The sequence below is a fragment of the Herpailurus yagouaroundi genome, unplaced genomic scaffold (genome assembly GCF_014898765.1).
Source record: "Herpailurus yagouaroundi ecotype Mexico unplaced genomic scaffold, PumYag 28, whole genome shotgun sequence".
In the NCBI taxonomy this organism is placed as follows: domain Eukaryota; kingdom Metazoa; phylum Chordata; class Mammalia; order Carnivora; family Felidae; genus Herpailurus; species Herpailurus yagouaroundi.
The window spans coordinates 1103614-1121461 of record NW_024412376.1 but is presented as its reverse complement, the minus strand read 5'-3'; the positions used below and the strand labels follow the sequence as shown (position 1 = coordinate 1121461).

At 45.6% G+C, this 17848-nt stretch overlaps 1 protein-coding gene across 8 annotated transcripts in view; it reads left to right on the top strand.

The window, feature by feature from the left end:
- CSGALNACT1 (chondroitin sulfate N-acetylgalactosaminyltransferase 1) overlaps positions 1 to 10573 on the top strand; it is a 262123-nt gene extending 251550 nt beyond the window's left edge. For all 8 annotated transcript variants that reach the window (XM_040498390.1, XM_040498138.1, XM_040498209.1 and 5 more), the window contains 2 exons: positions 5744 to 5825; positions 8671 to 10573. In XM_040498390.1, coding sequence (XP_040354324.1) covers positions 5744 to 5825; positions 8671 to 8960 — 372 coding nt within the window. In that variant the 3' untranslated portion in view covers positions 8961 to 10573. The remainder of the gene's footprint in view (positions 1 to 5743; positions 5826 to 8670) is intronic.
- Positions 10574 to 17848: the final 7275 nt, after the last annotated feature.

The window sequence follows — 17848 nt, the reverse complement described above, 5'->3', positions numbered from 1 at the left end:
GAGATAAAACTTGCTGATGCTTTAATGTAGAAACAGCTCAGAGAGAAAGGAATGACTGTCATTTAAATAATTATTAACTTTAGACATTCCACTCTCTTGGCTCAAGCCTTCTACCTGCTGGGGCCACTGCCGGAATCTTCTACCTCTTCTGTCTGTAGACCTTTTCCCTCTCCTATAATCTGGTCTTTCCTTTACCCCCTGCCAGAGATACGTTTCCAAAACACAGATTAATCTCATTTTAAATAATCTTTTATGGCACAGAGCCAGTGGTGTGCTAGTAAATGTTTAACAACCCACACTCTGAAAAGGTGGGGGAGAGAAAAGCCCTGATTCATAGCATTTGCCACTTTCCATGGTGTCAGTACTCCCACTGTGGCCTATTTCAGGCCCCCAGAGTGATGTCACTGAACACCGAGGCGGGAAGAGACTTGTGCAGTCCTGGTGAGCTGGTACTGGCCAGCTGCGGCACCACACTGCCAGCCTCGATTCCTTTGTGGGATTAACTGCTCTCCACAAACTGACTCTGAAACTGGTTACAGAGGAAATGTCTGCAAACCCCAGCACCCGGCACATGGTACCAGCTTGGTAGACACCCAGGCCAGCTGCTCTGCCAGGCAAGCATACCCACCCTGTGTGCCGGCCTCCCCCCTCGGGGCCATCTCCTCACCATCTCTGCTGCCTGCGGTGCCTGACATCTCAGTCCACCATGCATCCCACCCATCATTTAAATCCAGTGGCTTTGTGCTCCTCTGTCCAGCGTGTGAATGTTTTAATGGCTCCTGTCCTTGCCCTCTTGGATTATATACCCTTACCTGTCTCTACCCACTTCCAAGAAGTATTTCACCACTAACCTGCATTTTGGTTTAAATTTCTAAAAATTGCTGACTGGGCATAGTCCATCCTTTTGGTCTGCTTTTAAATATTTGGAAAGCAGACACTCACTGAGTTCCAAAAGTAGTGTTAACAGGTGCCGTACTCAAGCCTTTTGGAACCCAGCACTGTGCCTGCTTTATTTTGGGGAATCTCAGTAAGATGATGAGCTATTATTATGCTCATTTCACAGCTGAAAATTTGAAGCTTAGAGAATAAGTCACTTGCTCAGATTGCTAAGTGGCAGGGCTGGGAACTCAGATCCTGCCCCGTATGATGGAGACTGGGCTAAGGATACTGGGTGGTAGGGGATGTGTCCTGCGACCTCAGAGTGCTTCCATGAGAGCATAGAGTTGAGCTTTAGGTGGTAGATTCCTGGAATAGGGAACCTGGACGATTCCTGGTCCAATATGACACCCTTCAGAAGACACTTTATCTTTAAAAAATTTTTTGTTTAATGTTTATTTTGAGAGAGAGAGAGAAAGAAAGAGAGAGCACAAGTGGGGGAGGGGCAAAAGGGAGAGGGAGGCACAGAATCCAAAGCATCCTCCAGGCTCTGAGCTGCAGCAGCACAGAGTCCAGTGCGGGGCTCAAACCCACAGACCGTGAGATCATGACCTGAGCAGAAGTCGGATGCTTAACTGACTGAGCCACCAGGCACCCTGACACTTTATTTTTTTTTTTTTAAGCAGATACCAATAAAAGAAGATTTGTAGAAAAATGTGGGTTAGTACAGACCTTGGAGGAGGTGGCTTTTGAGTCCATTCTTAAACCAATTCTATGACAGCTGTGCCTCCAGAGTATCTTCTCAAGAAATGGAAACTGTCACAGCAATCATGGTGTTGGTTTGGGCTCAGCCATAAGTGGCCGAGTTCTCCTGGGCAGGTCACTCTGCTTCCGTGCTACAAGGCACACGCAGCCTCCCTCAGGACCCTGATAATAAGGAAGGTACAGGGTGGGGTCGTGGAGTGCCCAGCCCAGCTACCAAAGCCCCTGAAGCTCAGCATGTGTGCTGCTCACAGGCAGGGCTGACCACATAGTTGGCATGGCCCAGTGCACAGTGAAAAATGCAGGGCCCTTTAAGAATTAAGAATTTGAAGCGCATGAAACCAGGCAGGGAGCCCTCTAAGCGCGGGGCCTGGGGACTGCACGGGTCACATCCCACTGGCGTTTGTGAATGTGAGGCTGGGCGAACGCAACCTCGGTTCTTGGGAGGCTCTCTTTGATTTAGAGGAAATACTCTGCCTGAGTATTTGTTATTTATTTTATTTCAGGGTCCAGATTGCTTCACGGGCAGTTGTCCAAGTCAGCACCATTAAAGCAACAGGCGCTGCCTCCCCGGCTCCCCGCGCAGCTGCAGGGCGGCCGCCTTCCCACATCTTTGGGGAGAGACGCTGATTTGTGCTTTGTGTTTTGGTCCTAATAGAAAATAATCACCCCCGTCACGTGAATCGCCCACAGAGCTTTGGGTCTGGAAACTTCCTGTGGGAGAGCGGGCTCCACAACTGTCCTTTTGTGGTGTGTGCATGTCCCGCAGTGCTCTGCCGAGATCTAAGGTGGGGAGAGAAAGGGTGCTGCAGAGAATTGAGAGGAAGCCAGCTCTTGAAAGACATTTTTTAAAAATGAGGATAGCACTTGAAAACGGAGCGGCGAAATTCAGGACAGGAGATGTTTTTCTTTTAACGTATAATCTTAGGGTTTCTTCCTCCTCTGTTGTAGTAAACATCATTGGTGTGTATCTTTTCAAAGCTTGAACAGGGCAGTGGAGCTCCTGAGGCCTGGGGCAGAGATTCTAAGAAGTAGAGCCCTCTGAACTGAGAACAAACTGAGGGTTGATGGGGGGTGGGAGGGAGGGGAGGGTGGGTGATGGGTATTGAGGAGGGCACCTTTTGGGATGAGCACTGGGTGTTGTATGGAAACCAATTTGACAATAAATTTCATATATTGAAAAAAAAATAAAGTATCAGGGATGACTTAAATAATAAAACATGACCTAGCATGTAAAAAAAAAAAAAAAAAAAAAAAGAAGTAGGGCCCTCTGCTCAGTCCCCAGGAAGGTGAAAACGTATTTGTCTGTTGTCTGAGAATTTTCGCCCTGGAGTTCCTAGGCCTTCTCCGAGCCACTCACGAATTCCCTAGTTGAACTATGTCTGTTTCCACTGCCCCAGGACTGCTCTTCATTCTTTCATTGGAGAAGCACTTATTGAGCACCTGCTGTTTGCTGGATAGTGATCTGGGTGCTATGAAGGAGACCAAGGCCCTGGGCAGACATTCACCAGTGGTCATAGGGGAAGACAGAACAGAGAAACAGATGCATCAACAGGATAATTTCAGAGAGCCATAAGTGTTGTAGAGAAAGTAAACCAGGCGATGGGACAGAGAGTGACATGTTGGTGTGGGGGGTGGTGCTGACACAGGCTGGGAGGGTGAGGATGACTGCTCTAGGCAAGTGACATTGGAGCTCAGTGGTGAGCAGGAAAAAGGTGACCTAGATAGGGAGTCTGCAAGTGTCCAGCCTTAGAGACCTGTGAGCCTGGTATGTTCAAGGGCAGAATAGAATGAGACACTGTGGGAGGGGATATGAGATGGGTGAGGCAGGCCAGGGTTGGGTCACATAGGACCTTTGCAGGCTAGAGGTTTTCTCTGGGTTTTATTCTAATTGCATTAGAGAGAATGCAATTAAAGCCCCTGCAGGGTTTTAAATTAGAATGAGCTGTGATCTGATGCATGTTTGAGAGTACTCACTCACAGCTAGGTTGCTCGTTGAGGGCACTAGTCCAATGACTTGTCACAGCTGTGGATGGTAGAGCCTGTCATACGTGAACTCCATCTTGCTCTGACATTATATGCTAAGGGTATGGATCAGATCAGTTTCCACCAAGGGCTAAATTTCAATGAGCATATCAGATAGTGGTTTTCCCTGGCTTGCCAACTTTAAAGCTGGCATCAATAAGTGTTTATAAGGTGCATTCCCCAGCTCACAAATCAGTTTGACTCTGTCACATTGTCCCCAGGTGAGGGTCACTCTTTACCTTGTTCAACCTTGCTGGGCACTGCATCACAGCCCAGGTCTGAGCCCTGGCCCATTGTTCTTCCTGTTTGGAGCTTTCTCTTTTAGATTCCGTACAGACCTCAGCCAAATGGTTGAAGTTTGGATACTGGCACTTCTCTTTGACTCCATTTTTACCTAGAAGCTTAGAGGACTGTGTCCTGACCAGCAGAAAAGACATTAAGCCATTAGCTGCAACAGAAACCATGTACCTGGTATGAAACAGAAACCATTTTTAAAAAATGACTCAGTGGAGATTTTTCCAAACTTTCCTGCCCTGAAAAATCTTTCCAGTTGATACTAATGAAATTGTCTTGTCACTTGGGAGATATTGTATAACAGGCCTTTGTTCTGCAGAAGAATTGGAGCACATCTGCTGGGCCACTAATGGACAAAACCTCTCTTGGTCCTTATTTCCCTTCAGTAGCCCTGACGCGTGTGTGTTCACTCTGTGCAGGCAACATCTATGTGTAGGTTGTAATGAAAATAAGGTGCTTCCATGGGTTACAGAGTAGAGAAATGTTTAAGTTCACAGCCCTTCCACAAACCATTTGTGGAATGTAATTGAGGCTGTAGTGGCGACAACATGAAACTTCGGGAAGGTGAAAAAGCAGTGAGGATGCATGTTTGGATAGTAGACCTGGAAAAGACCTTAGCCTCGATTTAGCTCAACTTCCTCATTTATAGGAAAGGAAATAGAAGCTCAAAGAAGTGAGGGACCTGCCTGAGGCAAAAAAGCCAGCCAGTGGTCAAGTTGGGAGGAGATGCTGGTGCTCCTCCCAGCCTACACCGGGCTCTGATTAGCAGTGAACAGAGCCAGACCTCGCAGGCAGGAAAATGCAGAAATCCCAGTGAATGGGGAAGGGGCAGCCTCCTTCCCCTTCCCCTTCCCCAGAAGGGCACTTTCTCCACTAAGCACCTATGCTGACCTCAAGAATGCATCATAGAAAAGAGCTATTAAGGTGTCAGACTTAGTCCCAGAGTGATTTCAGCCAAACAATTACAGTGTTTTAAAAGCCTTGGTGCTTTAGCAAATGCATTGGAAATTTACTTGCCGAGTAAGAGACTGAGGAGGACCAGGTCTCGCTGTTTGAAGACAGTCACTGCTTGGATGGTCTCTCGGCAGCCCTGCAGCTTGCCACCACCACAGATGCTTTGGGGAACAGTTTGGTTTTAAAACAGTTTAAAGATGAATGGACAGAGTCTTTCTTCAGAACCTGGACTCTTGGCGCCCTTTACCTCAGCAAGTGAGACTTAGCAGAGCCAGAGTAACACGCTGCCTTCTCAGGTTTTCTTTTTATTCCCCGAGGGAGTCCTGTTTGTGCCCTGTGCCAGGGCAGCTGAATTCTGAGTTGTTCTCGATCCCTTTTCTCCACTTCCTGAGCCCTTTGCTGGCTCCCTGCCCAGCCCTATGCGAGGGGCCGAGGCCTCCAATTCTCTCTGGCACTGGTGTTGGGCCAGACACGTAGGTGGCTTTTCCATGGCGCTGCTCAAAAACTTGCTCTCCTGGTTTGTTTTTGAGTGTGTGTGTGTGTGTGTGTGTGCGCGCGCGCGCTTGTGTGTTTTCATGCCTACACCCTAGAAACATTCCAACCAGAGGTGCCAAAAATCACAAGGCCCATTTTGGAACTGGTGAGTTCACTGTATTCCTACCCTCTGAAAGGACTCAAATCCATCTGCATTTCCCACACGGGGTTGTGGTTGTGGCTACTGATCAGTGGTGGGATGGGCTCTCTATTGAGCATTGCTTACACAAGTTTGTGAATCCTCTCTATTTTTATCTACTCTATCCTCCCCTCTGAAATGACAGCGCTTTCCCTGCAGGTCATAAAGAAGGAGACTGGATTTTGGAGAGACTTTGGATTTGGGATGACCTGCCAGTATCGGTCAGACTTCCTCAATATAGGTAAGACCAGGCAAAGGGCCGTGAGTCCGCACCTCTGCTGCCACCAAGAGGCCGTCAGAGGCCACGAGGAAGTCAGGGCAGGTTCCCAAGAGTCTGATGACAAAGGTGGTGCCATTTCCTAGGAAAGGCCCTTCCTCTCATCATGGACTGAGGCGCTGGACCAGGACAGGGCTTGGGAGTGTGCAACACATGAGCCCCTATAATCTCCATCAGCCCCTCTCAGTCACCCCAGTTGCAGCACACAATCTCAGGGAAAAGGCAGTTGTTGCAAAAAGGCAGCTTCAAGGCAGGTATCTCCTTCAAACCCAGTTCTGGCTGTAGTCCCTCTCATGCAGAACTTTCTGGGCCTCCATAGTAGCAGGGGCCACTGAAAAAAATAAGGGCAACATGAGAAATTTTGGAAAATCACATACCAGAAAATATCCAAATTTCTCTCTGCTGAACTTGCAAAAATTCCAAATGCTACTTCAAGCTCTGAGTGTACAGTCACCATCAACACATACATGCGTGTGTGCACATACACACACACACACACACACACACACACACACTCCCAGAGCACCAAGAGGAAAGGCCCTTAGGTTGCAGTTGAGGAGACCAAAAGGCAAAGGGTCTGCAGCAAGTGAGGGACATAGGATGAGAACAGAGCATCTCCTGTCCTCCTTGGAAATGCCACTCCCCTCCCCATAGTGGTACCTACTCATGTGCCTCGAAACAGAACTGTGGATTATACATGACTAGGGTATGAATGAACAGGCCCGAAACCTTGATCTTGGGCTCAGGGGCTCAGGGTAGACCCCAAGCTTGGATGGAGTCAGGGAGGCCCTGCAGAGCATGGAGACTTCTATCCCTCCACCTCCCTGTGGGCCTCCCAGAGTCTGCTCCTCTTGCTCTCTCCTGGTGATTCCTGTTCACACCCGAGGCCTAACGTGTCTCTTTTTAAGATCAGTGACTCAATCTGAGCAGCCCCAGGTTTTTGTCCAGAGGGGAGTAGACTTCAGAGACTATAGAACCCCTATAAAAAGAAAGAAAGAAATAACTTGAAGCTAAAGAAGCAGCAGAGCACCCAGGACGTTGGTCTCTGAGTGGCTGGGTGCTCCCACATACCGGCAACTAACCATAGGTGTTCTTTGATTTCTCTAAGAAATATTTCTAAATGATTATGTGCAAATCAGATTTCTAAAAATGACTAAAATTTTTTCTAAAGCAGATTTCCATTTCGAGAAACTCTGTTTCCTTGTTCTGTGTACAGGGAAGGATTTTTTTTTTTTTTTGATGGTGTATGTTTATCCAATTTGAATTTAGAATAAGTTGGATTTTCCTACAGATGGGGCATAGCTGCAGTTGAAACGTGTGGGGACAGTTGGCTGGTGAGGGTGCTTTTCCTCAGTAAGCCGTGGCCATGACCTAAGAATCTCTGGGTCACATCTGGACCCACGTAATTCTTTGCAATCTTGTATTTATTTGTAAGCATCTTAACTTTTGCACCTTCTATTTAATAAGTTGTGATGATACCGATGATAATAAATTACAGATAACCAAGCACTGCCCCTTACATTACTATCTCATTTGGTTATGACATCTAGTTCATTTCAGGATAAAGAAACCAAAACTCAAGAGAGGTGAAGTGGCCAAACCAAGACTCAAATTCTAGACGCCTGACTCAGTATCGTACACTGGCCCACCAGTGGGGTACCACGAATCACTCGTGTACATAGCCCAGCCCTGGTTGGGATGCAGTTTTCCTGTGCGGGAGCCCCTATCCCAGGCCCAGCGATGGCCTTGATCAGAGCAATGCAGCCTGGGGGCTACAGAGGGTAAAGGGACTACATGATACCTCTGATGAAAGGTGTTGAGGATGACTTTACTCCTTCTTGTACGAATTAAATAAATCTCCTAGGCGAGAAAGGAACAGTGACAAAAAACACAAGTCTTCTCTGGTTCTGTTTGGTTTGCAGTGGGCTTTAGGTTAAGAAAAGACATGGGGCATCTCAGTTTATAAAGGTGAGACTTTAAGGGACCATTACTCTGTGAAGGCGTCCACCATGGAGTGAAACCACATTTTTTTTTTTTCAACGTTTATTTATTTTTGGGATAGAGAGAGACAGAGCATGAATGGGGGAGGCGCAGAGAGAGAGGGAGACACAGAATGGGAAACAGGCTCCAGGCTCTGAGCCATCAGCCCAGAGCCTGATGCGGGGCTCGAACTCACGGACCGCGAGATCGTGACCTGGCTGAAGTCGGACGCTTAACCGACTGCGCCACCCAGGCGCCCCTGAAACCACATTTTTTGAGTAGAACTTCAGAACTGGGAGGCCAGTCCCTTAAACATGCCTCACTTCACCGGCCTGTGATGGACACACAGCTTTTGGGACCACTTTAGTGTATGAAAGGCAGAGTATTTTGTGGGATGTAGTTTTTTTCATGCTGTGATCCCATTACTCTTTCAGGCTGCAAGCCCCTGCTTCACTTTGTTTGAATGACAGGAGGCCACATTCAAACAGAAACAAGTTTCCATTTGAAGGTTTTAAGCTGAAAAGTCTTAATATGGGGCTCAGGCCAACATTAGCACTGCTGATGGCTCTCGGAAGCAGGCAGGTGCTGGGGCTTCTCTTTGCAGTCTTATTCTCTCAAGGAGTTGGTGCTGGCCACCACTGCCACCAAGGTCCTGAGTTCCCTTTCCCGGATGGACATGCTCATAACTTGGGGGAGGTGGGGGGAGCGGTGAAACATCTCCCCTAATGCTTCCTCTCTTCATGCAAAGTTCTGTACAGATCAGAAAGGCAAGTACAGATCAGGAGACTGGCTGTGCAGCTCGATTCAGCGGTGTGTTCTCTCCTGGCAGGTGGCTTTGATTTGGACATCAAAGGCTGGGGTGGAGAGGATGTGCACCTTTATCGCAAGTATCTCCACAGCAACCTCATAGTGGTGCGGACGCCGGTGCGGGGACTCTTCCACCTCTGGCATGAGAAGCACTGTGTGGATGAACTGACCCCTGAGCAGTACAAGATGTGCATGCAGTCCAAGGCCATGAACGAGGCATCCCATGGGCAGTTGGGGATGCTGGTCTTCAGGCATGAGATCGAGGCTCACCTTCGCAAACAGAAACAGAAGACAAGTAGCAAAAAAACATGAACTCCCAGGGATAGATTTGGGGAGATGGTTTATTTTTTCCCTTTTGTGATTACTGAATAAGTGGCTGTGACAAGGAAAAGATTTCCATAAAGGGCAAAAAAAAGAAATCAACTGATTAGTAAAAGCGACGAGGGGGAGAGCCTCCAATTTCTCTCTGCCTGTTTGGCTTTACGCAACAGGAATTAAAATCTTTGCCTGCAAAAGTAGCCCAAATGCATCCCATGTAGTGTCTGACAAAGGCAGAATGATTGTGAGATTATAAGCCTAATGGCATGGAGGTTCTGATTGTGTGTACAGCAAAGTGAGAGCTGTTATCTTTTGTGCTCATTGAAATATTCATGAATTGAGACCAGTTTTGTAAAAAGTTCTTGGGAATGAAAGGCAAGCACATGTCTCCCCATATGAACGATTATATTGGTAGAGCTGTAGTGCCCAGGAATGCTAAAATATCAGAAGACAGGTGAGGAGACTTCGTGATACTCAAAGATACACCCATGGCGATCCTTGTGAGTATATTAAACAAAACCAAATGGACTCAAAAAGGAAAAAAAAAAAAGAAACTATTGTACCATTTCCACCCAAGATTAACCAAAAATAATATATCTTTTTTATCATAGTTTTAACCATCTCCATTTCTCAATTTTATTTAAAAATGCACTTTTTTGGCTTATGAGTTATATTCTGCTTATTTAATTACCAACTTGCAAGCCTTACTAAGAGAGCACAAGTTAGCATACATTTTTATATCTTTTAAGAAAATACTTTTAGGTATATTATGAGAACTTTTCGTTCAGATTGATCCCCATATCCAAGGACATGCCAAATGCTGATCCCGTCAGACACCGAATGTCAGATCTTTGGTCATATGGAAGTCATGGTGTGGGGCTACTGATACATCAAGACATATAGATACTTTATCTGAAGAATATTTCCCAAGGGGAGCAACCGAACACTGGAGGGAAAGAAAGATATACTTTTTACCTTAGCAGAAAAGGAAAACTCATTCAGACTGGTAATATCTTGATTTATTCAGAAGTCAAAAAATACATTTTATCCTCAGGAGAACTGGGGATCACTTTCTTACCTGTTTAAATAAACCAAAGTATACTGTGTGAACCAAACAATCTCTTTTCAAAGCAGGGTGCTCTTCCTGGCCGCTGGCTTTCATGAGAAGAAATGCAGACAAATGTATTTTGTGAAAGATCACTCCATCTGCCAGAGTCAAGTGAGATGTAAGACTTTGCTACATGTTCACCTACCCCCACCTAGGGAAGTAACTATTTTTTAAATGACGCAGTTCTACTGAGTCACTAAGATACTTCTGAAAATGGCATTTTATTACAGTTTCCAACTATTTAAAAAAATAAATACAGTTAACATTGAGTGATTTCTACATTCATGTGAAAATTATTTATTAGCCAGCACCAGATGCATGAGCTAATTATCTGTGATTCCTTGCCTTCTGTTTGCCCCCAGTCAACTCATTGTTTAAAAGCTTCAGGAACATTCAAGCTGTTGGTGTGTTAAAAAAAAAAAAAAAAAAAAAAAAAAAAACAAAGAGAAAGAAAAAAATGCATTATATTGATTTGTACTGGTAGTTCATAAATTTTAATCAAAACGCAGGACATGAATGTAAGGTGGCATTGGAGAGCTAATAAAATATGATTTGTGGATATGATTTCTTCTTGGAGCAAGAATGCCATGTTTTTAGTTTTGGGAAAACTTTTTACATGTGCAGAGACCAGGGTTTCTCAACCTTAGTGCTAGAGACATTCTGGGATAGATCATTCTTTGTTGTGGGGGCTGTCCTGTGCACTGTAGGACATTTAGCAGCACCTCTGGCCTTCATCCACTAGATGCAAAGAGCATCTCTCACCTAGGCTGACAACCAAAATGTATCCAGTCATTTCCAAATGTCCCCTGGGGGACATAAAACTACACCTGGTTGAGAACCACTGGTATAGAAGGAGAGAACCATAATGAAAACTCTGGCTGTGAATACATTTTACTTGTCCTTTTTATTTTTTTTTAAAGCTTATTTATTTTGAGAGAGAGTGTGTGCACACACGTAAGTGGGGGGAGGGGCAGAGAGAGAAGGAGAGAGAGAATCCCAAGCAGGCTGCATGCTGCCAGGACTGAGCCCAATGTGGGGCTCGATCCCATGAACCATGAAATCATGACCTGAGCTGAAACCAAGAGTCGAACACTTAACTGACTGAGCCACCCAGGTGCCCCTACTTGTCCTTTTTAGTTAGAAGAAATTGAGAAACGGTTCCCAAGGTCCCTTTCTAATTGAGTTAATTTTCACATACACTGGTGATACTAGAGATTCTGGGCACGTCTGACTTTGTGGGACTGACCAGCACACTCCTCCTATATTCTTCCAGTGTCTGGAGGACGTACTTCCAATAGGCAGGCAACAGGAAGCAAATGTGATCATGGAATTAGGTCTAAGTGTCCTGCAGATGCTACAGTCCCAGGCTGTACTGTGGGCTAACTAGCCATTTGTGCTTGTTTAAATTGCATCTCACAGATGCCTGAGGCAGTGATTAAGAACTGAGTTTCAGCAATTGGTTAAGAATTGCTGAGGGTAGCTGAAGAGAAGAGGAAACAGCATAATATTGAACCATTTCTCCCTTTTTAGAACTTAGCTAAAGCAGTTTTATCAAAAAGTAGGAGCCCTCTTGGGGCATCTGGCTGGCTCAGTGGGTATAGCATTCACCTCTTGATCTGGGGGTTGCAAGTTCAAACCCCATGTTGCGGTAGAGGTTACTTAAAAATAAAATTTTAAAAAACAAACAGTATGAGCCCTCTGAAAGTGCATGTAAGAGGGGATCTTAGTTTGAGCTGCTATATCAAAAATACCTAGACTGGGTGACTTAAGCAACAAAATAATTATTCGGGTCCTAAAGGCTGAGAAATCCAGGATCAAGATCCGGTGTCTGGTGAAGACCCATCTCCCTGCATCCTCACAGGGCTGAGAGCAGAGGGCTGGCTGTCTTCTGGGCACTAATTCCATCGTGGAGCCTACCTCATGACCTAATTACCTCCCAAAGACCTCACTTCCAAATACCATCACATTAGTGCTCCAACATCTGAATATTGTAGGAACACAAACATTCAGTCCATAGCAGGACCCATCCCCCTTCCCTGGACCAAGACACATACAAAAGAAGGGTTGGTGAAAGCGCCACTGAAACGTTACATTGAGGGGCTTGGAATTTAACCTCAGCAGCAAAGGAAAGCAGTAATGAACTCTGGTTTGAAAGACCCAGTCATGACATCTTCTAAAGGAAAGATACTGCCGAGGAAGCACTGAGTCTTGTGTTTAAGGTTTGTTCCAACTCTCTACATCCTCCCTCTGTTCTTACGGTATAGAAGTCACCTGGTAACTGGCCCAGCCGTCTCTCTGGAGCTGGGGTCTCTGCTACAGACCTGGGTCTTCTCTGAGCCCTGGTGTGGTGACGCAGCCTTGTGAGAAGTGCTTGTTTGCCCCACCACCCACTCCCCATCCCAGCCAGTTAACTATTCACCAGCACACCACTGCCTCCCAGTGACATACCTGTTCTCCTTGTGCTGGCGTCCGTCCAGCCGTCTACTTTGCAGCACCCCTTCTGTGTTCATAAATGTGGGCAAACTGGCTTCTCTCCACACAACAATGAAAGAATCAGGCCTAGGAATTTGCAACAGGTGAACAGAACCTCACACAGCCCTGCTTTGAAGATTTTGTCACCCTCAAGTAGACATCATACGCAGTTCTGAAATGTATGAAAATTGCTGCCCAGAACCTAATTTCAATAAATTTTGTTTCAGGGAAAAGCTAATGTTATCTAATCTTAGTGTTCAGTGTGGTAGTTAATACCAAGGCTTCCCCGGCCAGACTGCCTGGGCTCAAATTCTAGCTTTTTCACTTGCAACCTATATGATCTTAAGCCAGGCACTTGGCATCTCTGTACCCGTTTCCTCATTCAGGACAGCGAATGCAGTCACATCTGCCGTACACATGAGGCACATAGCAGGTATTCACATTCAGCTATTATTTGATACCAGTTCTGCATTCACAACTATTATGCTTCCCAGCACGTCCATAGCATCTCTTGGGCCAATATGGGTCGCACATTAGAGATCATGAACCCATCACGTGTGCACCATTGTCCTTTTATTTGTGTTATTCTGAAAACAAGGTCCGTCTACCTGAAGACGGATAACTAGGAATGTAAATTTTAATGGATAACTTCTTCCTTAAATTGCACACTCAGTAATTTGGAGTCAATAATTTGAAGACATTTGGGAAACAGAGGTGTTTGAGGTAGGGTGCATAGCCAGGCACCTTCTGTACAGAATGCCACTCTTCTAAGACAGGTAATATCATTTTCCGGGTGCAGAAGTGGTAATGAACTCGCTCAGAGGCCCAGACTGAAAGTGGCTGGCTTGTCAGGCTCACACATCATGGCCCCATCCTACCACCAGCTCCAGAAGGCTTGAAGGTCAGGAGACGAGGGTAGACAAGGGAGTTTGGGCTTGGGACAAGTCCAGACTCTGTGATCTTGTGCCTCAGTTTCCCACTGTTTCTCTACTCTTCAGCCCACCTGAAAAATCCCCTGACAGTGACCGAAAACAACACAGTGATCCAGAAACATGGATTGTGCCGGGCTGCTTCCCTCCAGCTGCTGTGAAACTCCATGACAGTCGGGCTCTGCAGTCTTGGAAGCAGACCTCCAGCAGGATCCCAGGGCCGTGCACTTACTTCAAGGCTGCCTTGAAAGGGAGGGGAGAGCAAGTGGGAATAGCGGCCTTTTGAAAAAGATTTGACATTGTTTCTGAGAATTGCTGATCAGAGATAATGCCCTTGGGCGGTCCCTTAAAGGTGGGTGTGTTTTACTCCCAACACCCAAGTAACTGGCAGCTTTGTGTGATCCATATTCTGATTAGCTTTATATTTGAATTCAAAGCTGTTTCTCCTGGCAGGACTCTGTGCTTTGCTGTTGCTGCCAAAAACTATGGGGACTGTGCCAGCTGGTTGGGGGCTTTGGGTGGTGGTTTTTTCAATACACAGAGAATGTTCTCTCAGCAGAGGTGCCTTTCAAAATGTGTCTGTGACGCTGATCCTCTGAACATGCCCTCTGGAGTGGGCAACTCCAGGGCCCCTTGGCTGTGTCTGCCTTTGCTCTTCCAAGGGAGGGTGCAGGTCACGGCCTGGGAAGAGAAGCAGGCCCTGCCTCTGGGCTGTCTCTGCCGGTCAGCCGGTCACCCAGAGGCTCAGGGAGGGCCAGGACACCTTCAACGACCTCTGCCCAAGACTCATCAAATGTCCTTTGGTGGCTGGCTTTGCAGACAGCCTGTCTGCCACAGGCAGTACCCAGGTGGGACACTTGGTGAACTGGCCTTACTCTTCATCAACCTGAGTCAGGACATCAGCTTGAATTGAGGTGAGCACAGTACTGGAGGGGATTCCCTCCACCCCAGTTAATCCCACAGTCTCCAACCCCACCCCAGTCTGCTACCAGACCAGTACCCTTCAACCCCAGAGTTTAAAGAATTTCAACAGTAGTCATCACCTGGCCTGCTAGGATGTTAAACCCCATTTGAAACAGTTAAGAAAAATAAAAATTTAAAAATAAAAATGGACAGCAAACAGCAAAACCCTCAAGTTAAATTCAAAGAAAGGCTGAAGGAAAAAAATGTTTTTAACTATGTGTTCTTTCTTCTAGTCATTAGTCTCGAACAGAGCCATGTAAAAATCACACCTAGAATGTGTGAGGCTGTCAGGAATAGCAGTGGTGTGTTTAGGAAGCATTTTCTAGAGCTCCGCCATACCACTGAGAACACCTCCAGGAGATAAGGTGTTTGCCATGAGGTTTGGTTGTTGAGGCACAGTGTGTAGGAGGGTTGCCAGGATCTTGACTCAGCTGGTAGGAAGATTTCGTGAAGGGAAAATAAAAGCTGACGTAGACTGATGACGGTGGCAGGGGCTTGTCCCCTCCCTGCAAGTCGGTTTTAGCAGTGGCTAAACCTATCTGGTTGACCTATTTGGGAAACAAAGCAGAGTTAATCCCAAAGGGATCTGGGTTTGTAGTAAGTGTTCTGGTCAAAAAGGCAGGCAAATACTTGGGGATTGGTGACCAGGAATTCCAGAACAACTGAATCAATTTGTCAACCATCGATTTTGGGTAAAGACTGATACCTTGAAAATTCGACAGTAAGAGAATGCCGTCTCTATGCCATTTCTAGTCTAGACTAAGGTAGAAATCTCTCTGTAAGCCATTTCAACTGGCTAATACATTGTGTGGCTCATAATTCTATCTCCTACTGTAAAAGTTTCCCTTTCCCCCCAAAAATTCATCCCAGAAACTGTAGCAAATGGGTCATTACTAACACAGCCCATTGGTTATATAAGCCGAGGTGCTAACAGAGGAGCATGGAGTGCAGGGATCCTGGCTTTGTTGGACCCGTGATTCACATGGAATAACTACCATTTACAGAGAACGGTATAAATGCCAGGCACTTTACGTATTTCTTCTTTAAGCTTCAGAACCCAGTGGGTGACTGAGAGCTGAAGCTGAGATGCTTAGTATTTTTTTTTTCTTTTAAGATTCCACTCAGCTGGTTAATGATACAACCAGGATCCTGACCCTGACTTTATCGAGCTAACTCCAGACCAAATAGTGTATTGTTACCACACAATTTAAAAAAGCACTTTTGTCGAGTAAACCTCCTGAGAGTTTTCAGTCTGGGGCAGCAGGAGGAAGTGTAAGGATCCAGCACAGGGACAGAAGGAAGCACAGCAAGTGCACTGGAAATAGAATGATAGAGTCCACAGTGGAGTCAGGAAGAACAGAACTGACACACTGCAGGATAGTCTGTGGTGGGGAAGGAAAAGAGATGAGGAGCTCTCCGGAAATACAACAGAAAAGGAGGGAGAGATGAAAATGATGAGGACGAGATTACAAAAATGGAAGGCAGAGGGCAGAAAGGGAAGGGAAGGCATAAGGCAAACAGATGTGTTCTTTAAAGATGTAATTGTAGAAACTTACCTTCTAAAAAAAAAAAAAAGACCTGTGGGATGCAGTCTGAAAGTATTTATCACATTCTTAGCAAAAACGAAAGCAGAGGTCCAGGGAGATACATCCACGCGTCCCCTGTAAGTCATTTTTGTGTGTGTGCATCACACGGCAGGCGTCCCAAGGTATCTGTGTGCTCACACGTGCCTATAACACGTATTTGAGAAAGTTGGCTCACACAGACAGCTGTCTTTATGGAAAGGAGCTACTGTAAAACTTCAGGCCATGAACTTCTTTTTTAAATCTACAAGCAGATTTTGTGCCACATGAGCACCTGCCATTCTTTTACTTCAAACGATGGTTAATTCCAGAGTGTAGCTCAGATGGGCAATTTTTGATATAAATGCATCTAAGATATTTTAAGTGACCTGTCCATGCCTCGTTTTCACTTTTTCTCCCCTTTCCTGATCCTTTTTCTTCTTAACTCTATCTTTTTCCTCTTCCTGGTCTAAGGTTTGGACCCACTAACATTTCTTGGCATTACTGAGCTCCGCTGGGGATGCTGAGGGACAAAGTAACTTCCTTTTGCATCCTCCCATAGCAGGGTAGGGTAGGAGACCAGAACCCAGGGCCTTACAGGTGATCTGATGGGGGGGCGGTTGATGATTGTGAGGGTCTGGCAGTAGAGGGATGGCAGCCAGAGAGTCTGGAATGACTAGAAGAGGAGATTCTAGAATCTCATTGAGGGAGTTGAGAAAGAAGAATCGACATAGGCAGTGAGAGGCATTTGTGCACAGTCCCAAAGTGACAGGCAGACTGGAGTGCCCGAGGCTGGAACCTGGACAGTAACAGGAGAGGAACATCCTCGACCAAGAAACCTTAGGCAGGTTAAGGGGGCTGGGCTTGTTGAGGCAGCAGAAGGAGGGGACCAGGACCAGGGTATGGACATCCTTGCTTTAGGTCATAACTAGGGTCAGACACAGGGAGACTGTGTCTAATAGCTGAGCTGAGAATTCGGGCCCCCCCACCCCCATTTAGTGTTAATCACTTTCTGAATTCTTTACCATTCTCTCTCCCTAAGAATTTTAAGTACTACTCCTGGCCATCACGTCCATTGTTTGATGATGTGATCATTGTTTGTGTCAGTTTATTCCTCTGAATATTAATAACCACAGGATAAAATAGTATATAACTCAGATCTGCTCCCCCTTGTACTATGTTAATTCAGTCAGGTTATTTGCTGTTTCCCCAGTAGGATGTTATTTAGTGTCCTTATATCTGGGTATGACTGTACTTATTTCCTCCAAAATAATTCTAGGCAGAGGATGATGCTGGAATCATATGTCTTCATAATTATTAGTGACTATAGGGTACTTTTCTATTTATTTCAAAACCTTAAGATTTAAAAACTGAATGAAATTAGTAAAAATCAGTTAGTAAAAACACCTTCTTTTAATTAAAATAGAACTACCATATGACCCAGTAATTCCACTTCTGGGTGTTTATTCAAAGAAAGCAAAAATACTAATTCAAAAAGATACATCACCCCTATGTTCATTGCAGCATTATTTACAGTAGACAAGAAGCAACCTAGGTGTCCATTGACAGATGAATGGATAAAAAGATGTGATACACACATACACACACACACACACACACACACACACACACAGGAATATGACTCAACCATAAAAAAGGGATCATGCCATTTGTGACATGGATGGACCTTGAGGGTGTTATGCTAAGTGAAATAAGTTAGAGATAGACAAATACCCTATGGTTTCATTTACATGTCAAATCTAAAAAACATACGAAACCAAGCCAAACTCACAGATAGAGAATAGATTTGTGGTTGCCAGAGGGAAGGAGGGTTGGGGGTGGGCAAAA